At 53.8% G+C, this 26,034-nt stretch overlaps 1 protein-coding gene across 2 annotated transcripts in view; it reads right to left on the reverse strand.

The window, feature by feature from the left end:
* The window catches only part of DOCK1 (dedicator of cytokinesis 1), a 410,700-nt gene that overhangs the window by 320,173 nt on the left and 64,493 nt on the right, over window positions 1-26,034 (reverse strand). Inside the window, exons 11-21 of one of the 2 annotated variants that reach the window (XM_040991937.1) lie at window positions 24,898-24,970; window positions 21,696-21,775; window positions 18,235-18,360; window positions 16,362-16,486; window positions 15,389-15,487; window positions 14,116-14,188; window positions 10,838-10,941; window positions 9,093-9,276; window positions 5,125-5,222; window positions 793-882; window positions 406-506 (exon numbers count right to left, since the gene is read on the reverse strand). In XM_040991937.1, coding sequence (XP_040847871.1) covers window positions 406-506; window positions 793-882; window positions 5,125-5,222; window positions 9,093-9,276; window positions 10,838-10,941; window positions 14,116-14,188; window positions 15,389-15,487; window positions 16,362-16,486; window positions 18,235-18,360; window positions 21,696-21,775; window positions 24,898-24,970 — 1,153 coding nt within the window. Of the gene's footprint in view, window positions 1-405; window positions 507-792; window positions 883-5,124; window positions 5,223-9,092; window positions 9,277-10,837; window positions 10,942-14,115; window positions 14,189-15,388; window positions 15,488-16,361; window positions 16,487-18,234; window positions 18,361-21,695; window positions 21,839-24,897; window positions 24,971-26,034 lie in introns of both variants that reach the window. The other variant, XM_040991936.1, reaches the window with a different exon arrangement.

Below are 26,034 nucleotides of genomic sequence, written 5' to 3' on the forward strand. Positions count from 1 at the left end.
AAGCACAACGCTGGATTCTCTTCTCACAAAATCAGCGACATCCTCAGAGTGGGAGCGAATCCACTTATTCATTCATCAAACGCTTGGTGGGAAGCGGCGGCATGCAAGCCTGGGCTCCCATTGATCAGCTTCACTGAACATAAACTGAAATTTTCAGAGGCAAATGGAAAGAGTGGGCAAGAACAAGAATTCATTTTAGGATCTTATGATAATTTATCACACATCTCTTCGAACAAGATTTTTAGGTCTGTTAAGAGGAAAACAATGATAAAAATTATACAAGGAAATTCAGTCTGCAGTGGGGCTACAGAGAAGGCAGTCACAGACACAAGCCAAAAAAAAAAGACTCCAAGTAAGACATAAAGACAAACTAGAAGTCTGGCCGGGAAACATACAAGAACTTACGTGTATGCTAACGTGGCACTAAAATGTTTCCTGATGTAGGTTTCCAGAACAGGATTAAAATGCTGAAATTTTCTATCAGCAATGAGTCCAATGATGAAGACCTGTCAACACGAGCAACACCATTCCCATCAGCAACACAGAATGAACTAGACCATTTCCAGACCACGTTGCCCCTGGGTCTCCCGACCCCAGCACTGACAGGTGCCTAGCCACAGTCCTGACATGAAAGGAAGCGCTCCACCTCTGCGATTCATCTTCTCTGATTGCATTTACAACTGAAAGCCTTTCAAGGTCACTGTGCCGGCTCCCCCACTACCACCCAGCTTCAAAGCAGCAGCATGAAAGAGCAACTGGTATCCCAGCAGATGAAAGCAAAGGGGCTCTCACCAGAGCATCAAACACCAGCGTGTCAAACGTCTCACTCTCCGAGTTCTCCATCATGATGTTGAACAAGGCATCCAAGGTGTCCTGCAGGAACTGTGCACACACAAGGTCAGTTAGCAAAGCATGCTTCCCCCACGACCCCTGACAGGTACCAAGGTCCTGTCGGCGACATCCCAAATGCCCCCACTCCCAGGAGCACCTGTAAAGACAGCAAGGTCTGGGATGTTTCCAAGCATTGTCTGGGACCAAACACTGGATGACTGAAATCCCAACCAAGAAATGCCACCTTGAGCAGACAGGGCCTCCCGACCTCCTCCCCAAGCCCTTGTCCTGCTCTGCAGGAGCTGGGCACAGAGAGCAGGACTCCTTGGGAAGACCGAGCTAGAGCCATCCTAGGTTCCTGAGTGTGGGGCTGAAGCTGCTGAGCACGCACAAGTCACTCACAGGGTAGCTTCCAGATGAGCATAGCGAGGGACCTTCAACTGACCACACACTCGAGGGTGGAAGAGGATTGAAACCCCAAAACCGGGGTGCCCAGGAGTGTGCCCACAAGAGCTGACTTTACTCAAGAGACACTGACAAAAGCCTGTATCACCTACTAGAACTCACCAAGAACATGCAACCACAAAGAACATCAAAGCATCATGGATTTAGTTAGGAAAGCAACAGGTGACTTCAAGGCCACATCATTCTAGAATTCAGCACGAGTCCCACCACCCTCCTCTGCGGAAAGAAGTGGGCGACAGGCTGTGCTGGAAGTGCGGAGACCCCTTTTAGCTGTGAAGTTCAAACACAGGTGGGACACACGAGGAGCAGCAGGAGAGGGCACGCAGAGTCCTTGGCCACTTTTCGTTCGCTGCAGTGACCAGCATCACAAGTGTGGGTGAGGCAGCCCGTTACATCACCGCTGGGAGAAACGCACTGGCTCACTGGCTTTGGAAAACAGCTGGACATTTTCCTTAAAAGGTAAGCAGACTGATCATGTGACTCAAGAATTTCACAGGCCTGGTATGAGGCTTCCAAGGCTAATTCCTTGCCTTGCATGCACTGGCATCCCATACAGGCACTGGGGTCATGTCCCAGCTGCTCCACTCCCCATCCAGCTCCCTGCTTGTGGTCTGGGAAATCAGAAGTGAATGGATTAAAGCCTTGAGACCCGGAAGAAACTCCTGACTCTTAGCTTTCGATCGGCTCAGCTCCAGCTGTTGCAGCTACTTGGGAGTGAACCAGCAGATGGAAGATCTTTCTGTAAACCCACTTTTCCATTAAAAAAAAAAGAAAGAAAAGAAAAGAAAAGAAAAGAAAAGAAAAGAAAAGAAAAGAAAAGAAAAGAAAAGAAAAGAAAAGAAAAGAAAAGAAAAGAAAAGAAAAGAAAAGAAAAGAAAAGAAAATTCACTCCTGAGCATATATGGAAAACAAAAGCAGATTCAAGTTCACACAAGCGCACAGACACCAGTCCACAGTAGCATTACTCATAACCACCGGCAAAAAAGTGACAAAACACCACACCATCCAGCAGCACATGGACAGATAAAACAAGCCATGATATATGAAAATGCTCCCAAAAGTTCAGAGAAGGAAAATAACATTCTATTTTAGGGGGAAAAAAATTGAAATCATGTGTACAAAATGTCTTCTAAATACTTAATCAAAGAGTTTCATGATAAAACTGATCAGTTTTTTGAGAATTTTGGCACCAAAATCAATGTAATTTTTAATTATGTTTTCTAGAATCTAAAATCCCAATGTCCTGGTATCCACAAACAGGGTATCACTCAGCCACATGAAGCAGGAGGCACTGCTGTGTGCTGCAGCCATAAGCAGACGGACAACCGACTGACTCCCACCAAATACCGAAATACCCTCAGTCCGTCAGCTGTGGACACGGAGCGCAGAAAGGAGGTGACAGGGAGAATGGAAAGTGACCGCTGACAGGTGACCAAGTCTGCTGCTGGGGCTAATGGCTGAGCCCCCCATGCAAACACAACAACCCTGCACAGAGAAAAGCTATGAGCCCAGACAACTACAAGGTAGCAATCAATCTGAAACACTTGGAACCAGCACTGATTCCAGAGATGTCTGACTAACAGCACTGGCATGGACACCATGAGGCAGCTTAGGGAGCGGACCCATGTCTCAGCAAGGGACACCTTATACGCACAGCCTGGATGTAAAGTCAGACGACATTCTCAAGTTTCATTACGACTCCTCTCGTGGGTGCCTGGCTGTCTCCGACTTGGTGACATTTCCTATTTTTGCATGAGGGATGCCCAATCTGCATGCGATCACAAACCAATGAGACAGCTGCTTTACTAAAAGCGGAACGGGACAAGCAGAGACACGGCAAGGATGTAAAGACTGAAGCCCATGAGGGGCCGGTCCCCCAAGAGCACTCCAACACCCCATCACGGCGCTCTGCCCCTTCCACTCCAGCGCTGCCATGGAACAGAAACCAGGCACGAATAGCATGCAGCTCAAGCTCAGGCCCAACCCCTCCCTGGGTTCCCGTGGGCTAAGCAGAAAACATTACCCACACACAGCCAGTCAAGCTACGCAGATTTGATCAACCCCGCAATTTGGATTTGCATCACCTCATTACTTTTGCTGCCTTTCCTTCACTTTCAGGTTGTAAAATCTTTGCAAAGGTCAAAACTTGACACCATCTGCTAACAGCCTCATGTTCATGCCAACTGCCTTTCTGGAGCTGAGCCCTGTCTCAGCAGAGCTCACACCAAGTCCTTGGGGTGGGACCACTGACCACACTCCGACAGGGCACCACAGGCAGCCAGAGCCACCAGGCTCTGACTGTGGAACCTGTGAGCCTGAGCAGACCGGCCCACACAGCCAGGAGGGCTTGCTCCTGCTCTCCATCCTCTCACACCACACCTGGAGACCTAAGCCACCACCTTTGCTTTTGGCCATCTCCGTAGCAATCCCTAGCACTTACTAATTCTGCAAACACTTCCCCATCCCATCAAGCATTGTCACGACTCCACTACCAGTTAGGTTTCTGCAGAAGGAAGGTCCTAAGTAAATGCAGCGGAACACACAGTATCCTTAAACTGTTCAAGTAAAAGGGGCTCCAGGATGGCAGGTACCATGGGGACAGGGCACACGGGTCACCCAGGCCCTGGAGAGCAACAACGGACACAGGGGAGAGGAAGAGATGGGTAAATCCTTTCCAGGGATGAATAAGAGGGTGTGCTAGCATTTTGGAAACCAGGAGCAGGAGAACAAAGGGCCACAGGAGCCAGGCTTTTCTCGGTGAGACTCAGATCAACAGAAACACAACACGCTCCCAAGTGACCCCGGGCCAGGAAAATGAAAGAGAACAAGATTTAATTCACTGGGAGTCTTCCAAAGTATGTTCAGTCATTCACTCACAGTTGCCAATGGCAATGGAGACTTTACAGAACCCAAGCAAGTTCCAAATGCAAGTAACATTGTCTGAGCCACTGGAGGAAGAGCAGGACAGAAAAAGATGATTTCAAATCTGGAACTCATGAGAGTCTGTCTGAAGGGTGAGGCCACCAAAACCAAGTTAACTGACACCGAAGATAGGCACATGCTGGATAACCAGGGCCCCACACAGATGCAAGAGCATCCTTCTGCAGCATCTGTCAGGGAGGGTGAGGGACAGGGGCTGCAGAGCCCTCACCTGCAAGCCGGCGGTGCAATCGCCTGGTCCAGGAGGAGCATGCTAACAGAGTGCAGAGCAGCGGGGAGAGAAGGGCCTCACGCTGAGACGCGAGTGACACTGACCACAGAAGAAGGCAGTGCAGAATCCGAGAGCCCCAAGCCAGCCCAGCTGACCCCATCTGACTGCCCGGGCAAGCGGATGAAGATGCAGAGGTAGAGCAGGCATGAGTCACAACACTGACACTGCACAGCCAGCCGTGGGTGAGATGGAAAACTGTCAAGCCGAGCCTTTGTATTGCTGCACTTCCCATCGAACTCCCAGCTAACGTGCCCGGGAAGGCCGTGTAAGGCGTCCCAAGTGCTCGGGCCCCTCTGCCATCCATGTGGGAGACACAGAGTTGTGGGACGCTGGCTTCCAGCCTGTCCCCAGACCAGCTATTGCGGCCATTAAGGAATGAACTAGCAGGTGGAAGATCTCTCTCTCTTAATCTCTCTGCCATGCTACCTTTTAAATTAATGAACTAATTTAAAACAGAACAAAGCAAACAAATAAAAAGGAAGCAGAAGCCAACATCGTCACCAGCACCAGGCATTGATAAGGGATAGAGCCAGGGTCCTTACAACCACAGGAGCTTCGGGGGCAGCATCTGTTACTGTACAGGAGGAAAATAACATCCAAGACCAAACAGATTTTACCTTGACCACCTCGCCACCGTCCACCTTCATGAGCTGCCTCAGGTTCTGCTGCAGCAGGTTGGTGTTGGAACGCCACTTTAGGAGCCCCAAAAGGTCCACTGGAAACAGAGGGCCAAGAGTCAGTGCTGGCTGCCAGACCGGGGGCTTCTCTGCACGTGAGCTGCTCTACACAACGTTGCAGACAGAAGAGTCAGCTTAGCTCGCATGCCGCACCTGCTAAATACTTTATTACTTTGTGCAAGACTCAACACTTGGTGCAGCGGAATTCATGCATCCCAACTGCATTTGCCACAAAATGATTTCCATGTGGAAGTTTACAGGGCACATTCGGGAACCTAAGAAAGCCCGGACTTACCTTCTTTCTGCAAGAAGACAGTTTCTGAGCTCTGTCATGGCCCAGAAAAGAACTTGCCTGCCATGGATGGGCTCCCCAGGTCAGGAGCAATACATACAAAAGGCCAAGTCACTAACATAAAGTCAGTTATTGATACCGCAGGGGACATTGCCATGTGGGACACTCCTACTTCAGGACAGTCCTTGCAAGAAGTCTGGACAGCCGGGAACCACTCCTGCCTGGGCTTCCACCTACTCCCTGTGCAACGGAGTGTCAAGAGGTCATCTGCCTTAAGGCATCGGGAGGTCACACCGGTGTCCCAGGCCATGAGGACAGTTGGCAGTACAGCCAACTTCTTGGCGATGTTCCCCATTGAGGCACAGAAAATGCAGCACAGAAAAAGGAGGCGGGGAAGTGTTTGGCCTGGTGGCCTGATGCTCACACTCCATATGGAAGTGTCTAGATTTAGGACTGGCTCTGCTTCTGAGGCTAATGCCCCATCAGTTCACAGCCTGAGAGGTAGTGGGGGGACCTGGGGAACTGAGGCCCCGGGTTCCGACTGGCCAGGCCCAATCTTTACAGCCACTGGGAGGTGAACGTGCAAATGGCCGCGTTCTCACTGACTCCCTCCATCCCTGTCACACAAACAGCATACATGAAAAAGACAAAGCGCAGCTAAGACGGAAAGGAAGAACATGGCTTTGTAATAACTACATGTCTGTTGAGTGTCACTCCAGGATCAAACCATACATGTAATGAACAGCAAAGCATGCATATCCATGTATCTGATCTTACCCCCAGGTACAGCTGGCAAATGGGGAGTTAAAACAGAAAGGCGGCAGTATACAGAGAAGTGTGGGACCTGTCCAGCTGTGCAGCTGCTGGCTCACCTGGCAGCCACCTGACCTTGGACGAGTTACATCACCTCACTCTTCTCTGAACACTGCATGCAGTGCTGCCTGCAGCACAGGAGTGCTACAAGGATTAGTGGCACGACAGAGACCAAGTCCACGGCCTGGAGGCTGGCACACGCGCCAACGGTGACAGCCACCGGAAGAGATGATCCCAACCTGGGAGATCTCGCCAGTCAGGAAGTCTCCATAGCCAAGCAGAGGCCAGCGATGGCCGAGACGCCGCCCTGGGCATCAGGGCTGGGCAGGATGCCCCTCTCCCCAGAAGCAGCAAGGTGTCTCCAGTGGGGTGTGTTAGTAATTCAGTGCCACTCAGTCAAAACTGGTGATACATGGGACATGACCAACACCGGGCTGACCTCTACAGCTCACTGAAGGATAGTACCCGTGGGCACATTAGGGCAGGCCAGCTAGTGGGCAGGGCACACACAGCCTGCCCAGCCCTGACACTACCACAGGCAGAAGTGGTTCTCCCCTCCCCACTCTGCCCCCCAGGGATGCCCTGCAGGAGAGCCAGTTAATAAATCGCCCTGCCCTCGGAGCACACAGCCCGCTCCAGAGAAGGGGCTCCAGCCTTGGTTTCTCTCGGAGCCCCCTCAGCATGCTGCCTGAGGCTGAGCACTGAGATGCTAACAAAGCTCCATGAATAATTCAGAGACCGTGTTTCCCTCAGTAAGGGGACCTCACAGCAACAAATCCTGGCTTCAGAGAAGCGGCTGTCTCCAACACGGCTCTGCACGGCAGTGCTTAGATGCCAGTCAGGACACCTCCGCCACCTACACAGCTGACACGCCACCACCCCGGAAGGCGGCATTACGGCAGCTGAGATGAAAGCCCCAGATGCCCCCTGTGCCCACTAACACACCACAGCAGCTCTGCCTGTTGCCCGGCAACGGCCACTGCTCAGGCCCGGGGAGGGGATTTCCCTGCTGCCAGGGCGACTCCAACCACTGCCAAGTGAAAGCAGGCTTTGCCTCCAATGCCCAGCCCTCTTCCCCAGGGACATGTGGGCCAACGAGGAGTCTGTGCCGGCATTCAGAACCTTGGAGCCATTCAGGACACTGCCGGGAGGGGAAAGGTACTCAAAGGGAAGAATTTCCCAACATGCTTTCAGCACATGCCCTGTGCACCAGACGGAGACAGAACAACAGGCAGCAGGAACTCAGCACTTACTGAAAGAACTCAAGTGTCCACAGCCAGGGAGGTGACCCAGAACACGAGCTACCTGACCCAGATGTGACTGCAGCAGTTCAAAGTCACCTCTGCCATGCGGGCATCGTCTCCAGAAGCCAGTTCCAGGCTGGAACCCACAGCACTGATTACAGATTATACAGGCACTAAGCTCAATACTCCTCAGCATCCAGGTCCCTCTGCCCCAACACAGTCCCAGATCCAATCCCCTGTCAGGCTTTCATCAGCTCCGAGAGACAAAGACACAGTCGCCGGCAAGGACACCTTGGGAGTGCCTCACGCAGGACAGCATGTCACCTTAAGCCATTTAGTTCAGGGTCAACTCAGGCTTTTGTAGGCAAACCGTACCCAAGCAGCCAGGAGGTCACTGTATCCAGATGAATCCAAGCAGCCTTCCAAGGGTGGGAGATGCCATGGGCTACGGGGAAAGCCCTTCTCGCAGGGCACAGAACACAGCAAAGACAGAGCTGCTGGAGGACACTGAGCATGGGCCCAGGTCGGGAGTGGGCAGGCGCCCAGGACACCCCCATGCCCCACAAGACAGGGGGATTTCCCTTCCGCCTTCCACTCACTGTATTAAAGCCTCAACAATGATGGTCCCCTGGGCAAAAATCCCAAAACGCTGCAATGATTTATGGACAATCTCCAGAGACAAAATTCGTGCCAGCCACAAATATTCATAATCCACATCTAAGTCAGAAACTCAGGAGGACCAAAATCGGGTGTTCAAGGTCCATTTCAAGCCAGCACAAAGCTACTGCACAATGCTGTGACCCGGGCCACTGGGGGATGCAAGTGCTAAGCATAGGAGTTATATCCAGGAGCCTCAACCGCTTCCACAGCAATGGTGAGCTCCGGAAAAGGCCTGGCCAGACAGCAACAACTGCAGGGAGAGAGGTGGCATGGGGTAGGGGACAAGCCGGCAACACCAGCCCAGGGATGCAAGGTGGCGGCTGCCAAGGGCTATGGTGTGTGAAGGTCAAGCGGGGGTGTACAGGAATCTACAAGTGATGCTTGCCTCGCACCACAAGGAGGTTGGACAGGTGACCAGAGCCAACTTCCCAGCAAGGATAAGGGGAAATTATCTCAACCAGCAGCCAGAGGGGACAGAAAAACATTATATGCCTCACACCCTACAGTGCAACCCAACTCGGCCCAGAGCAGACACCGGGCCCCAATCTGCAGGCGAGGAAACTGGGTCCAGAACCGACCACTGGTCAAGGTCACTTGGTCAACAAGAGTGTTTCAGCCCAGTCTCATCTGACTCTAAATCTCATGCATTTCCCATGAGACCACACTTCCTCAAAGCATTTTAAGGAATAAATCCTTATTCTTATTTTCAGACCAAAATACAAGTGTGGCATGGATGTCGCCTCCTCTTTCCAGTCCACCAACAGACATCGCCAGAGTCATTACAGAGAGATGTGGTGACCTAGGAGCACACGTCGCCCAGGCACCTGCAGCAGGAGCACAGACAGGCTGAGGCTGACAGGCAGGACCTTGGGGGTGAGGGCGCCCCGACCCCGGCTCACCGTTCTGGGTCAGCTTGGTGGAACACACGAGGGTGGAGATCTGGAAGGAGTCCTTGCTGATGGTGCAGCTGCCCAGGCTCTGCATGCTCTTGCCCGTGGTTGAGTGGCCCTTCTCTTCCAGCTCCGCCTTCGTGGAGGGCAGACTCAAGTACGTCGCAGCATCTTCCAGTTTCTTGGCTTCAGCCTGTGGGGTTAGAGTGGGGACCCAATGACACACACACACTGTCTCACACTTTGGCCTGCAACACACCCACGGGGAGCTCAGTGCTTTCAAGGAGAAGAGTGGCCAGCTGAGCCATCATCCCCGGCTTCATCCTCATAACCATCATCACATTTGCCTATGTACTTACGTATTTTAAAAGCAAAGCAACACACACGGGGAGACACAGAATTAGAGATATTCCACATACTGGTTCAATGCCCCAAATGACAGTAATAGCTTGTCAGGTCAGGTCAAAATCAGGAGCCTGGAACTCCACTGGGATGTCCTACATGCACGACAGGTGCCAAAGTAGGCAGGTCACCCCTTGCTGCTCTCCCAGGTACATCAGCTAGAAGCTAAGCTAGAAGCAGAGCAGCTGGGATTCAACCTGAGCTGCAATGTGGGAGCCCAGCACTGTAAACAGTGGCTTCACCCCCTGCACCACGGTGCCCTATATCTGCCTCTTACGTTGTGGTACGTAGCTCAATGACTTGCCTCATTCCTACGATTAACTCACATTCACAGTGCTTTTATACGGCGCCTGATGTGTTGGTGTGTATCATCTGTCCTCATTAGGAACAGCAAAAGAGCTGGCCATCATCATTAAATGTTGCCAGCCAGCCTGCTGCTTCCCAACAGCAGGAAATGCCAACTCAGGGAGGACTTGGGGGGAGAGGGGAGCACAGCAGCGGTGCCTCAGGGAGGAGCTGGGGGAGAGGGGAGGACAGTAGTGGTACCTTGGGGAGGATTTGGGAGGTGGAGGACAGCAGCAACACCTTGGAGAGGAGTCAAGAGGCAGAGGACAGCAGCAACACCTTGGGGAGGACCTGGGGACAGGGGAGGACAACAGTGGTGCCTGGGGAGGAGTCGGGAGGTGGAGGACAACAGCAGTGCCTCGGGAAGGAGTCAGGAGGCGGAGGACAGCAGCTGCGCCTCAGGGAGGAATCGGGAGGTGGAGGACAGCAGCAACACCTTGGGGAGGACCTGGGGGACAGGGGAGGACAACAGTGGTGCCTGGGGAGGAGTCGGGAGGCGGAGGACAGCAGCAACACCTTGGGGAGGAGTCGGGAGGTGGAGGACAGCAGCAACACCTTGGGGAGGACCTGGGAGAGAGGGGAGGACAACAGCAGTGCCTCAGGAAGGAGTCAGGAGGCGGAGGACAGCAGTTGCGCCTCAGGGAGGAGTCGGGAGGTGGAGGACAGCAGCAACACCTTGGGGAGGACCTGGGGACAGGGGAGGACAACAGCGGTGCCTGGGGAGGAGTCGGGAGGTGGAGGACAGCAGCTGCGCCTTGGGGAGGAGTCGGGAGGCAGAGGATAGCAGCAACACCTTGGGGAGGACCTGGGGGAGAGGGGAGGACAACAGCAGTGCCTGGGGAGGAGTCGGGAGGCGGAGGACAGCGGCAACGCCTTGGGGAGGAGTCAAGAGGCGGAGGACAGCAGCTGCGCCTTGGGGAGGACCTGGAGGAGAGGAGAGCACAGCAGCTGCGGTGCCCCGGGCAGGAGCTGGGGGACAGCTGAGGTGCCACCATGCAGCTCTGTACCTTGTACACTATGAGGTCGTGTTCCCCATCTCGCAGGGTGGTTCCATCGTAGCGCATGAGCCTCACGAAGGCCAAGGCGAAGATCTTCTCGGATTTGTCTTTGGCTGCAACACAACCAATCATCCCCCTCAGCTACGACAGAGCAGCTTGCCAGCATCCCACCAAGACCACCTCGATGGAGACAGCGACAAGACTCCACCGGCAGATGTTCAGACCAAACTAACACGGTGGGGAAACGGGCGGTGTTCCCCAACGGCCAGTTCCCCTTTGGTAAAAGGACCACTGTCCCCAAAGCAGTCTGTAGAGTAAAGAAATTCCAATCAGAATCTCCCACTTCTCTTAGAATTTGAAAACTGACTCCAGCAAAAGACAAAAGGTAAGAAGAGCGGGAGGGTTTGGAAGAAGAGTCTGAAGGAGGGGCAGGACAGAAACGCGAGCATCGGGAGATTGGCAAGGACAGGGACAGCCCGACACCAACACGGGAACCCAGGGGCCACAGAGAGGGACAGGAAAGGACATATCACATCGAAAGGACCTCTACGTAGCAACTCAGAGAAAACAGAGACCAAACATCCACTTGGATAAATCACACGAGGACTGAAGACCTAAAACGTGAACCTCCAGTTCAGCAGCAAGGAAGGCCCGACCGCTGTGTGCACGGCACGTGCCGCCCTCCATTCCAGGTCTGTGGAAATGCAGCTCCCTGCAGATGGACTGTGAGCATACACATACAGTCCTTACTCAGTTATTCTTCATAATCCTCGGACTACCAGATGTAGGGATGTCAGAGAGAGATGGAGAGAGCAAGAGGGAGCGAGAGCGAGCCAGAGAGTCTGTTGTTATTTACTGGTGGCTGTGTCTACTGGACCCTGGGATGTAAAGGTACTTGCACATTGCTGTTTCCCAGTACAGGAAATAGTGCCTGGCATACAATAAACGTTGGTGCTAGTTGGGGAGGTGCCAGCAACCAAACCATCACAGACAATAAAGAAAACAAAACTAGGTAGCTGGCCAGAGTGATGGACGTGACCACAACGCACCTGATGGGGCGGGAAGCGTCTTCTAGGAGATGGACAGCTCGTGCCCACCACGGAAAGGAGGGCAGTGGCCACATACCGAGACCAGCAGGGGAATGGGCTGGGCTCTCGTGGGGACAGGTGACAGGGACAGACAGAGAAGCAGCAATGGGCTGAGTCCCAAGATTCACCTTGAATCCCCCCAGCTTGGGAAAACTGAGTTCGAGACCCAAAAAAATAGCTCTGAATTTCAATACTGAAAATCCTCCATGGCCAGCTGGATGGCCAGCTGTCACAGAGAGCAGCACCACCCAGCCACCCTGCTGGAGCCAGGGGCCGAAAAGAACCCAGGGAGCCCAGCGTCTGGCCAGCCAGCCACTGCTCCTGGCCACCATCCCTGCACACAGCAGGCACTCGGCGATTGTGCTTCATCCGGGGGTGAATGAACTGAGCAAACAATAAAAATAAAGAGAGCTACAAGAAAAAATATTTGTGTCCTACACATCTTAAAAAAAAAAAAACTTGGTTAAAAAGCTAACAAAGCAGGAAAACGCACTCATGATCCACGGCAATGAGTCCTCCCGAGTCTGTTCTGACTAGAGCACGCGTCATCACGGCTGTCCACCATGGCTGGTGTCCGCAGACCCGACCGTGAAGGCAGGAAAGAAGTGCACCTGCAGCTGGCATCCTGCTTCCTCACATCGAGCCACTGGGCTGCATTTGATCAGACCCATTACCGGGATTTATAAGGGGGACGGGTCTTCTATTACAACTTTGCAGAACCTTGGACACAAGAGCAGGTGGCCTATGTCCCTGCGGACACGCCCAGCCTCACCCAGCCAGGTCAGGAGCATTCTCCATCTGCCTGAGCTGACGGAAAACATGATCCACGTGTGTGGAACTGCCACCCAGCTGCCAGAGCGGTGTTGCGTGGCCACATCAGCCAGGACTAATCCCAGTGCAGAAAGTCTAAAACAGCTCTCTTTGCCCATCTTCAGGTGGACAGCAGCCAGCCCTGGCCAGCAAGGGGTCCAGTGTGGCCACAGCTCTTTACCCCTGCTTTCTGGACCCTGGGCTCTGGGTAAAGGACTGGCTGGAGACCCATCGGCCATCAGCGCGCAACTTCATCGGCCCTGCTCTTGCGATGCTCCACATGCTTCCAAAACAGCACGAGCTGTGGCCACGGAGACTTCATTAATTATGCAAATGAGTCTTGGTGTGCAGAATGATAGCATCTCGCCTATAATGAGTACTTGAAATTGACAGGAAAAACAAGGATTGTGAACATTAAAATGCAGCAGAAGCTGCTCCTCTTGCCCCAGTGTCATTTATTAATTAGAGGGAATGAGCCTGCGGAAGGAGGGAGCAAGCGGCCGAGACGGATCCACTGCGCAGCCGAGGAGCCTGCTCCGTCCCAGGCACATGTCCGTGGAGGCAGCCGTGCCAGCCCACTTTCTGGCTTCAGCGTCCCACTTTCTCCGAGTCCCTGGACTGTGGGACACACAGCCCCTGCTACTGCACATGTGCAGCTGTCAAACCTGCCGGCTGAGGACACCGAGTTCTGCACTGTGCTCACAGCACAGCTCTGCCTGGGCACAGGATCCCGCCTGCTACTATTCCCCACGCGGGGCTTGTCCACAATGCCCCCACAGCTACACAAAAGCTCTGCCCAGCCCAGACACCAGGGCCGCTAGCATAGCCAAAGAACCTTTTGACATCTTAAATGCCAAAACAAAGAGCATAAAAAATTTTTTTTTATCAGTTCTCAAAATAAATGTGGTATCTGTTGGCAACTTTTCTGGATTTTATCATGAGTATCATTACTATTATTAGAGACAAAGACAGGAAGCCAGAAAGCTCTCATCTACATTTTGAGGCGGAGGCCAAGGCGGAAACGGTCTCCCAAGTGGGGAACAACACAATTCTTGGAGCCCTGACTCTGCCTCCCCGGCTCCACGTTAGCTGGAGCCAAGAGCCTGACCCCGGAATCGAACGCAGGTACCCAGAGGTGCACAAGGGCAGCTTCCCCGCAGGGCCGAAGGCCCACCTGCCAGCAGCTTCCCGAGAGAGGGACAAGCGTGAGAGCGGGGGCGTGGCTGAAGGGAAGGCGTCCCAGGATCTGCTCAAAGACAGAAAGAACATCTCGTAGAACCCCTGGGAACAGGTGAAGGCACAGAGGCTGCCACGTGAAGCCCTCCCTGTCAGTCCAGAGCCAGGTCGACCCCTGGGAACAGCCAAGTGGCAGAGAGCTTCATGACTCACAGTCCTGAGACGACCGGTGGCGGAAGGTGAATCGAAGGTGGCTGCGGTTCACATCCTCAATGGGAATGGCCACCTGCAGACAGGGACAAGGGAACCATCAGTGCCTGCTCCCACGGGGAGCCACCCGTCCACGGAGTGCAGCGCCTGCTCCCACGGGGAGCCACCTGTCCACGCAGCACAGTGCAGAGTGCTGGGCCTTGGTCCCCTCTGTGCCTTGCCCAAGGGAAAATTGCTCCTGAAAACTGAAGCACCGTACAGGATCCCACACTAACTCAGCAAGGCAGTCGGACATCTCACTGTCTAAGCCTTCCTGCCAGGACCAGGTTTTGATAAGAGGCTGTTTCCAGAGCCATCATTGTGGTGTGGCACATTAAGCCACCACCTGCAATGCCAGATTCCCATTTTGAAACAAGTTAGAGTTCCTGCTGCTCGACTTTCCATACAGCTTCCAGTCACCTGGGAAAGCAGCAAAAGATGGGCTAAGTGGGCCCCTGCACCCTCCTGGGAGACCGAGAAGAAGCTCCTGGCTCCTGGCTTCAGGCTGACCCAGCCCCAGCTGTGGCAGCCATTTGGGGACAAAGCAACAGATGGATGATCGACCTCTCCATCTTTTCCTCCTGCCCTTTCTCTCAATGGGAAGCTCTGCCTTTCAAATAAATAAAACAAATATTCAGAAGTAAAGAAATAAATCAAACTTTTCATCTGCAGCCCCAACACAGAGCTAGGTCTCTGGCCTCCCAGGTGGGCACCACATTGAGGTGTCCCTCTCTCTGTAAGACAGTAACCTATTCTCCCTGACAGTGGAAGAAAGACCTGCCCAAGTGCAAGGACTGTCCCCAACCCCACATCCAACACCTGACTGCCCGGGCCACCTCCCGCCCAGCCTGCTTCCCACACTCCGCGCTCAGAAGGCCCGTGGGGAAAAGGTACAAGACCACCAGACAGAGCCCTGTCTGCCACCACAGCCTGCACCTGTTCCCTCTGTTCTCCTCCCCTTGGTGGGAAGACAGCATGCCATACTTGACAGGCCCAGGGAAGGTGCAAGGACTGCTGTCTTTGAGACACTGTCATTTGTCTCCATGAATGTCCTAATTTTATGTCCAGAAGGAGATGCGGGCAATGCATTGCAAGGAACGCCGCACGGTTCCTTAGCAACCTTGAATGATTTTGTGGGCAGCGAGGTTGCTGGCGGCTGGCAGAGGGGGATTTCCTTGGAACACAATGAGCATTCCATGACCAATCCCACGTGTGGAACTGACCACGGAAATGATACCTTAACGGTCTCAAACCAGCGTGGCTGCTTCACTTGGTAGTAAATCACAGACTTGTACTCTGAAATCGCTTCATCTCCAGCTCCTGGGAAGATCACGTGCTTTAAAAGAAGGCATAGAGTCTACATGAGACCTCAAGGAGCTGAACACAGCACCCACCTCCCCTGACACCTGCTCCCCTCACAGAAGAGCATGGGTGCCCCCGTAAAGCCAGCCCGATCCCCACTGCCACACAGGAAGTGGACAGTCATGAGACTGCTCCCTGACAAGGTCCGGAGACAACACTGTCCCCTGACCCTTGTCCCTTCAACACGAGCAGTTGTAGGAAGCCAGCTGGCTCACTCGGTAAGGCCAGAACACAGGACAGCAGATCCAGCGGCGATGGCCACTTGTCACTCCCTCCCTCCAACCACAAACACTGGCAAGTGGACACCAAACTGGTCAAACGCAAGGGGTGAGGGCAGCTCTGCCTCATTTCCAGGAGGGTCACCAGGCATGGGGAGCCTCAGGAATGAGGACACTGCTGAGCCAAGCCTGTGGGCCAAGGCTGGGGGTATGTCCCAGGGATGTGCTCTCTGGTCATGGTCACAGCCTCCAAGCCCCCTAATAGGCCTTTGGCATCTGTAAGCACAGAAGCAGGAGGTCTGGGCCACCAGGCAGCAGGACACCAGGGCAGAGCTGGGACAATGGGGTCACAGGCCCACTTCCTGGAGCCACTGCCATGGCTTCCCAGCCCAGAACACAGGACTGTGACAGCCATGCTCTTGGCACTACTTGTGTGACCACTGGGCATCAGAAACCTAGCGCCAGGGCTGTCAGCAGCAGAGCTGGGCAGCAGGGCCCAGGGCACATGTAACTCGAGCTGGGGAAAGGGCAGGCTCAGCCAACAACTAGCCCGCAGCATGCGCTGTGTGTGCTCTGGCAGTCACTGCGACACCAGGGGAAAACCAGAGTAGACTGCATGGCCACACCGACCTCCAGTCGCTTGCCATCTTCATCAAACACGGACACCGTCACCTCGACATTCTTGGCCGTCGTTTTGCTTCCTTTATCAAAATCTCCTTGGACTAATGTGACATAGATGTCATTCCGCACATCCCCTGGGAAGGAGATTACACCTTTGACAACGATCCAGCAGTCACGGCACAACCACACATAGTCCAAAACCAAAGTGCGACCTATCCTATGAGTGCTACAGTGGAGGACCAGGAACAGCTTCTGCCAGGATCAACACTGACAAGCAGAGCCAGAGTAATTTTCATCACCATCATCCTCATCATCAAAGCGCCAAGGCCTCTGGTCATGAGCCTGGGTCACCTCTGTAAGTAACAGACAACCACAAAGGCTCCAGTGCTCGGAACGGAGCTGCAGGAACCCAGTCCTTCCCAGCACGTCCTGCCCATCGACACTGACGTGGCCGCCCCTGCTACATGGTTGGCTGCGGTCACCTGAGTCCTAGGAGGCCAAGGGCACTTGCTGTGTCACTGACAACAATGGCCTCACTGTGCCACACTCCCACAGGGCATTGAGTTAGGAGTTAGACTCCCAAGGGTAGGACTGGGGATGGGGGATGGTCAACCAGCAGCCAAGGTCCCCTTGAGCAGAGGGAGAACAGCGCTTCCAAGGAGACGGACCTTTAACTGGGGAAAGGGCTAAACCCCAGTGAGTTTCAGACTTTCCCCAGGAGTCAAGAGCCCTTGGTAGCAGACCTACTGGAGACACTTCTCGAGCTTTCCCAGGAACGCAACTCAGTGGGAAAGTCAGTGCCCACTGATCCTCTGCCACCTGCCTGCCCTCTGTTCACCACAGGACGCAACAACAATGACAGCAGCAAGGGGTCCACAAGCTAATAGATGGGCACCCCAAAAATTTTCACTCATTTTGTAACCGCTTTCTTCTGACTTTTTCGAAATTCTTCTTACCATCTTCCCAATAAGTTGCTGCCATGGCCACTCTAACCCTGCAGAAGGAAACACGGCTGCCATGTCAAGGCTGCCAGTGAGAGAAGAGCGAGTAGGAGGCAGTGCTGCCACCCACCCCACCTCCCATCAGCTTGTCAAACTGAAGGGATGACTCAACCTCCCAGGCTGCCCTGCTAACAGGAGGGCAGGAGCAGGGGCACTCATCCCTGACATAAGCCAAACAGCGACTCTCAGGCCCGTGGACAGAGAGCAGAGGCCTGAACACCATGACAGCCACACGGTGGGTGGCTGGGCCCCCACTGGCTGGGTGGCCTCCAACTGTAGCTTCATCGTGATGGCGGTAGTTCAGTGCCAGCTTGCAGGCTCCTGTGATCCTGATGCAGATCAACCCAGGTGACAGAAATGCCACTTGGAACCCAGCAAGTGTCGGTCAGAAAGGATAAATATTAACATCCCCGAGGTCTCCTTATGAGCACACGGGATCACTAATGTGACTGGTACTTGGAGACTGAAGGGCCAGATGCAAATCTGAGAGGTCAGGGTTCGCCTAGGATCCTGTGGTCAGTACACTCAGCAGCACAGTGATACCCCAGCTAGAGCAACCCACTGGTGATAGACACAGCCTGGGCAGGTGCAGGCGAGCAGTCATGGGCATGGTCTCTCTACTCACCCCAGGTCGGCACCATGCTAGGCCTCTTTTTTCTTTTAAATCAGATGTCAACCCAGGGGTTTGACTGACAGCTGTCTCCCTCACAGGTGTCTGGGTGGTCCTGGGAGACATCCCAGGCTGGGCCTCGGCCTTCACCAGCACAGCTCAGGGCCTCCCGGTTCATGCAGGCCACTTTCCACATGTACTCCTTGGAGCCAGTTACGTGTCCACTCCCCCTCACCCCCACTGCCCGCACAGCACCCTGAGCCAGTCTTACCAGGCATGATGATCTCTGGGAAGCCCGTCTTGCGAGCCACGGCTGTGCTCCGGTCAACTAGATGAGGAAATTCTTTGCGAATCTGGTGGATATCACCAGGTAGCAATTTCAACGTTACCCACAAACCTGCAGAGACAACAGACGCCTAAGCCACGTGCTCTCACCTACCTGCACAAGTATACGCATGACCAAATGTCAATGAGTGAGCAACTGTGAGCTTGCCATTCAGTTATCTGGAGAGAAAACCAGATGTGCAGCCAACCACCTGGGCCATGGTGCTGGGCCCGAAGCAATGACCTGCATCTGACTGGCTGGGCCACAGGCCCATGCTGCAGCGGCAGGCGCCCAGGTTAGAGCACACAGACAGCTCCTGCACTGGCCACACCACCCAGGACCAGGGAGACTTCCACGCTGATACACACAGACCAACAAGCAGAAGGCAGCGTTCTTCGGAAGGTGGACAGAAAAAGGCTGTCACTCTGCCGTCATCCAGGAGAGTGAGAGCACGGGAGGACTCATCAGCCTATGAAAGCTTCAAGATGCCACACAGCAAGCATGGCCCCCAGATGGGCAGCTACACAGGGCTGTGGTGGGCCAACCAGCCTGCCCCGCAAGGCCTGGGGCCGCCACCACCCAGGGGGCACAGTCCACGTCACCCACACACAGCACAGGAAGAGCAAGGCGGCAGAGGGCATCCTGGAGAGAGTCCGGGGCACAGGGTGTGCAGAGGGCTGCAGGGGGAACAGAGCTCTGAGAGATTCTCTCAAGCGCCAAGTTCACTAAAGACCCAGGACAGGGGACAAGTGCATACTTTCAACCAATCAAGGTCAGGAAATGGAAGTGTCTTCCTGGTTGGGAAGGGTTGTCGCGCTCAGCTGGCACTTGTCCACCCTGATGGTTCCGAATCACTCAGCTCTACAGAGCCCATCTGTCCAGCCAAGTACCATCCTCCCTTGACATTGCGTGTGCATCTGTGTGTACCCATGTGAGTCTGTGCGTCTACACGTGTTCCCAAGCCCCTGTCCACAAGCAGCCTGCACAGGGAGCAGCGTAGGGTGGCCTCCAGTGGGTACACACAGGGAACACCACCTCAGGCTGGCTCAGCTTTGCCTAACCCCACACATTAAACCCCGTCCTTTGCCAATGAATAGTCAAAGAGCTTTTTTCAGAAACAGTCTGTATAATAAGAAGATACCCTGTGGCTGAGGAGGTCCAAAGTCATCAATGCCATCTGACTTTCTGCCACCTGGCCAGCCCTCTCATTTATTCCAAGGGATACAGTGAGTGCTTGCCATGTGCCAGGCAGGCAGCAGGCACAGAGATGAGACGCCTCATCATCTCCCTGGCAAGGGCTTCCATTCCCCCTTAGGTGCCAAACAGCAGTTCTGTGTCCAAGGGGCAGAGAAGCAGCTACAAGCATCTATCAGGGGAGAGGGAGGCAGGTGTGTGTTCCAGGCAGATGGACATGGCATCCTCCGACTAAGCCTTGGCTCAGCAAACCAGAGGGGACCTAAACGGCGCAGGGCCCACGGTCCATCAGAAGGGGACAGTGGGGTAGAGAGGAGGGCATGGTCCAAACTTAAACGCTCTGTGGGCCAATCAGGAGTGAGCTGGTGAGACTAGAAGGGACCAGGATGCAGGGGCAGGCTGCTGCTGAGGAGGAACTTGACCAGAAGGGGATGGAGAGACCAACTGAAGGAGGGGAGGGGCAGCACACAGAGCCAGTGCCCACGGCTGCAAACATGTTGGCAGATGTGGGTCCAGGGAAGTTGGTCCAACAGAATGCAGAATGTCTCACTATGGGAGCTCACACAGAAAGGAGAAACCAGTGGGTATGGAGGAACCAGGAGGAGTGGTGTGCATCCAGGGCCCAGAGCACCCAATGTGCCCTAGAGCAAGCAGGACTTGGGCAAGGCACTCTGAATGAGGGGCAGGTGATGGTGGGAAAGTACCGAGAGGGAGAGAGGATGACGAGAGCGTGCAGCTGCCAAGAGGAGCAGGGAGCCGCAGGACTCGGGGCACGGAGCCTGTGCTGCTTTGTTCGTTGCTCTTCCATACCTCCCTCCTCTTCTTTCACGATATTAAATTCTAGAGGCTGGCATTATGGCATAGCAGATAAAACCACCACCCATGAGGCTGGCATTCCCTATGAGCAGCAGCTTGAGTCCAAGCTGCTCCACTTCCGATCTAGCTCCCTGCCAGTGGCCTGGGAAAAGCCGCAAAAGACAGCCCAAGTACTCAAGTGGGAGTCCCAGAAGAAGCCCCAAGCTCCTGCTTCGGCCTGACTCAGCCTCTGCTGCGACCCTCTGGGGAGTAAAGCAATAGATGGGAGCTTGCTCTCTCTAACTCTTTCAAATAAATAAGTCTTTGAATATATATATGAAGCTCCAGATTGTGGAGGAAAGTTGGAGAGCAGTAATCAGAAAAATATCCACAGAGGGGTGCGGTGGGAGACACTTGCAGCACTGCTCAGCATGTGCACTGGTGCCTGCGCATGGCAGGTGACGGCTACCCCGCAGAAGAAGTATAGCGTGTGCACAGTCGGCCTTCGGGGGGACACCAAGATGCAGCAGAGGCCTGACACCCCAGCTTCCCATCCCCCAGAAGAGAGAGAACATGTGCAGAATAATCAAACGGCAAGTCCTGGGAGGGCTGCAGCCTGTGGGAGACCATGACCTTCAGGGGTCCAAACCAAACACGTGGAATGTTTGTTAACCGCCCTCAAGAAAATCCGTTGTCCAAATCCTTCACTTGCTCAAGTGTCTGAGCTCATAAACTCCTGCGTGGGTGACCCAATTCAATTTGTTACAGCTCCAAGTAAACATGGAGATTAGATTTTCCTGATTGCATGAAGTTGGAAATGCTCTCTTCACAAGAGGAAATGAGGCCCATCTGTACCCAAAAACAAAAGTCAACCTGGAGTAGTCACTTGTTTAACCAGAATAACTCAAAAACCATTAGCACCTGTCACATCAGCATGCTGGCAGGTGTTTGGGGATCCCCGTCGGCCTCCAGCACCCGGTACCTCTGGTTCCAGAGCCCAGAGGAAGTTTCACTAAGTAGAACAGAGTACAGACGCCATGTGGAAGACCAGGATGGAGTCCCAGCCCCTGGTCTCAGCCAGGCCCAGCCCTGACAGTTGCAGCCATTCAGGGAGCAAGCCAGTGGAGGATGAAAGAGCTCCCTCGGCATCACCCTGCCTTTCTAATAAACAGAATGAACCTTTTAAAAAGAAGTGGAAATGCTCTTGTGCCGAGCACGGGATGAGCATCCCGCACATTCTCCCACACCAGCACCAAGCCCGATGCAACCCAAACAGCACCACCCAAGTTCCTGTGCATGCACAGGAGGAGACCCAGTGCTGTCTACAATTCCGTGCGTGCACAGCGGAGACCCCCGGGAGCCCAGCACTGTCTACATTCCCGTGCGTGCACAGTGGAGACCCCCGGGAGTATACATACCCTGCCCCTTGTGGTTGACTTCTTTGGCAGCAATGACTTTGTTGATGACAGTCTGGAGGAAGTCATTCTCCCCTGCTACCCTGGGTGAAAAACGGGATGACATGTTCAGCGGCTTGTGTCGAATGGCGTCGTCCAACGCGAGCCTGGAGGGCACGGGACGGGCAACACCACAGGAGACAAAGGGATACGGAGACCCGTGGGTCACGGTAACAGGGGGGGCACAAGAGAGCATCGTCACCGAGTGCGAGCGTCATCGTGAGCCAACGCACGACAAAGGACAGGATAGGTGACAAGAGAAACAGGGAAAAGCATTGATCAGGAAAACTGAACCAGAGGAGAGAAGTCGGGCACACGACGCCAACCCTCTCCCCAGGAGGCCTCTTCTGCAACCCCACCAGACCACTCCTCTCCAAGGCACTTGTCAAAAGGAAGGTGGCGGCAACGCATTTAATTGCCAAGGACATTGTGGCCATTTCCGCAACATCAGTTATTCTGAGCACTGCACAGTTTAGGCAGCAAGATTCAGCAAAATCAAGCATATGCCACATGCATACACACACACGCACAATAAGACTCCTCCTTACGAACCGCACGTGGAAGCCTTCCATCCTGCACCAGCCAGTTATGCAAGTGCCAGGCCCTCACGTGAGAAGAGGAGCAGGGTCATGAGAGAGGAGGCTAAAGAACAGCATGCCCTACAAAGTGCACTGCTCGGAGGATTGCACAACACAGGGACCTATCAGCTCGTGTACTGGAGCCATGGCAGAGGCAGCCCCAGCAGGGACCTGCCAGCTCGTGGACCGGAGCACGGGCAGAGGCAGCCCCAGCAGGGACCTGCCCGCTCGTGGACCGGAGCACGGGCAGAGGCAGCCCCGGCAGGGACCTGCCCATTAGTGGACTGGGAGCCATGGCAGAGGCAGCCCCAGCAGGGACCTGCCAGCTCGTGGACCGGGAGCCACAGCAGAGGCAGCCCCGGCAGCACGTGGACTTGCAATGCTGCAGCCTTCCCAGAAGGAAGCGAGGATGTTGGAGCCATCCTTGAGCCGTGCAGCTTCAGGGAGCCGAGGCAGGCTCCAAGGACTCTGGCTCAGAAAGGCACAGACGGCTGTGCACTGCGCTTCCTTCCCAGGCAGTAAATCAGATTTAATGGAGCAAAAAATAGTTTCCTGGGCATGACATTTGCCAGAGAGCTGGTTTCATTGCTGATTTTGCCATTAAAACCACGCCTCTGCTTTCGTGTCTGGCACTACAAATACTAATCTATTTATTCGTCTTCCTTCAACAGAGTAAGAAGTCACAAATTACTTAATCATATCTTTTATAAAGCCTAAGTTCACCAAAAGACAGCAAAGACGGAGCAAGGTGGGTCTAAAAAGCTGATAACGAGTCCCAGGAGACCTGCAGATCTGTAACTCATGCTGAACATACTTTCCAAACAATACTCCAAGATTGTTTTTTTTCCTTCCCTCACTTTTCAAAGAAAACTCTGGCAGCAAAGTGGTGTAAGAGGTCTGAGGTCTAATCTAGAAGGAAGCATTGAAAACAGCCAGGGGGAGTGCTACAAGAGCCTCCAAAACACTCTGGGACAGAATTAATGAGATAACGGCATCTGGGTGTAAAACAAACTTCAAGCTCCATGCATTCAAACAGCGTGAAAATGCGCATTACAAAAAAACAAACTTTAGGAGCAAAATTCACAGTGTTTCTGTATCAAAATAAATCTGTCTTTTAATTATACTTCCCCACAAACCTTTTGAAATACCTTCATCTTTCTCATGGGCAAAAGAAGCAATTTAGGCCACCAATTCTGTAAAGGTGTTCTGTATTACCACAGGATCTGCCTGTGTTCCCAGCAGAAGCCCCCACATTCTAGGGGAAGGCCCCAGATTCCACTGAATCACGCTCTCCCAGGGACCGTCCACCATCCTCAGAGCCACATCACTCGGCAGCACCTCCCACAGCGGCTGCCCACGTGGGACTGAACACTCGAGGGACAAAACTTTTCATTACCTCACTGCACCTGACTGCACAACCCACAGGGGACTAGTGGCTACGGCACTGACAACAGAATTAACCAATGGCATTGAAGCCAGAGAAGTCCTCTCCACCTGCAGCCACGTGTGACGGGGGCCTGACGTGGGCCTGGAGGGCATGCAACAGACTGCCGTTACAGAGATGCCCAAAAGGCCTGAGTGGTGTCACCACCTCTGCAGGCTCCCTGATCAGACGGCCGGCCAATGCACAAAGCCCACGAGGTGGCCAGGCGAGCCCTGGGTGGGGCAGCCTAGGAGGGGCAAAGAGAAGCTTGCCCCAGGGAAAGGACACCCCCAGCCCACAGCAGAACACGAGGCCCACCTTCCTAACTCCAAGTTGTCTCCGGTGTGGCCTGACATGAGCACAAGCCAAGGTGAGGCCCAAAGGCAGCACACTGGATGCCATAGCACCCACCTGCCAGCGCAGTGGGACAGGACCTCACTGTCAGCGCAGTGGGACGGGACCCCAAGGGACTTCACTGCCAGCGCAGTGGGACGGGACCTCACGGGACCTCACAGCGCTGGTGGGATACTGACTCTTACAGGTACAGCACCCCATTCTCATCCCGCCTCAGCCCAGGGGCAGGGCCATCCCCAGAGGGTCAGAAACCACTGCTGAGGGACTCCTTGCTTCCCTCACCAGGGAGAGCAACACCAAATTCAGACTCTTGCACGGGTTCTCTAGCTCAAGTCCACATAAATCCTACAGCGTGGCAAACCAGACAGGGTCCACTCACTCCTCCAAGGTGGGAAAGTCAGGGCCCGCGGAAGGTTTAAAGTGTTCTTTCCCACTCGACTAAAGAACTCTTTATTCTGTTTGCTTATCTATTTTACAAACAGCAAGCTCTCATGATGAAAGTGTTACACGGTGAAATGTGAACAGCTACTAGAATAAATCAATTATGGGAAGACACAGTCACGCTCAGAGCAGAATTGTAATTCTTCTGATAAAGCAATTCAGTGATCACAGGTAACACGGACTCCCGAGAGCACAAACAGACCTCCAGCTGGGATTCTCACGGTTTCCACATGCAATCGCACTGATTAAGCACATTTTCCCATTAATATGAATTAATCAATCCCTACTTGTGCTGAATGTGTAACCTTAATTACAAACATGGGATTTCTAAATCAAATCTATCGAAGAACTTGCAGGGCTCCATACTTACGGTTGGAAGGGGATGAAGTGCTGTTTATCTTCATCGTCCACTTTTCCATTGATGATGTCTGTCACATCCATCACTGGGAACAAGGAGAGAACACAGAGGGTTTGCTTTTGCGAGCCAGAACCACTGAACACAAGCCCAGGGCAGCACTGCTCCTTCTAGAAGCTACTGGACAGCGGAAGGTACCAGTGCGTAAGTCCAGCCTGACTGCTTGCAAGGAGAAGAGGCACATTAAGTTGCCTTCGACCACTGCCCCCACTGAGTTGGGCTGAACCGGCAGAGTCCCAGGGCCTGACTCCCGTGCCTGTGCAGCTGCGGGTCAGGAGCTGCCCTGTCCTAGACAAACTCCTGTGATGACACAAGTGCTCTGCAGCCATGAGCCGTTCCAATGCAGCACTGCTACGGTGATTCCCTCATTAGCGTTTACATGCACACAGCCACAAGTGCTAAGACACTAAAGGAACGGTCACCAGCACTCTGTGTCCCAGAGAAGCCGACGCATTTCCCAAATCATTATCAAGAAACAAACAGCTCGAGTGTCCCAGGTTGCCACACACACTGGGGTACAGAGACTGAACCAAGGGGACACCAAACCACACAGCCAGAAAGCCGGATGCCCAAGCACTTCGCATTGTAGTAGACGCCTTCTCACATACAGAACCCTGGCGAGTCCTGGCCTGCTGCCACCATAGGAAGGGCTGTCTGATCACACCATACCCATGTTGAAAGAATTTCTTTGCATTTCCAACTCCCAAACAAGACTCCCTTCACCCTTGATTGTGGCTGGCAAGAAAAATGCAAGAACACGGGCTGGCACAGTGGACTAAGCTGCCTAGATGCCAAGCAAGCACTGCACATCAGGGCACAGCTACTTCCAACCCATCTCCCTGCTCAGGTGCCTGGGAAAGCAGCAGAGGATGGCCCAAGTGCTTGGGACCTTGATACCCTTGTGGGGGACTCAGAGGAGGCCACGAGTGAGAGTGAGAACAGGTAGCATCACATGACACCAGAAACGGAAGTGGGGAACTGGAAGGATAGGCACACCATCAGCACAGCAGGGAGGAGGGGCAAGGGCGAGAGGGGCAGGACAGCAGGAGACCGGAGACGGAAGGCACTGCAGAGGAGGGCCTGGGGCACCGC

Source organism: Ochotona curzoniae, unplaced genomic scaffold (genome assembly GCF_017591425.1).
Source record: "Ochotona curzoniae isolate NIBS_2020 unplaced genomic scaffold, NIBS_Ocur_1.0 contig_66, whole genome shotgun sequence".
In the NCBI taxonomy this organism is placed as follows: Eukaryota; Metazoa; Chordata; class Mammalia; order Lagomorpha; family Ochotonidae; genus Ochotona; species Ochotona curzoniae.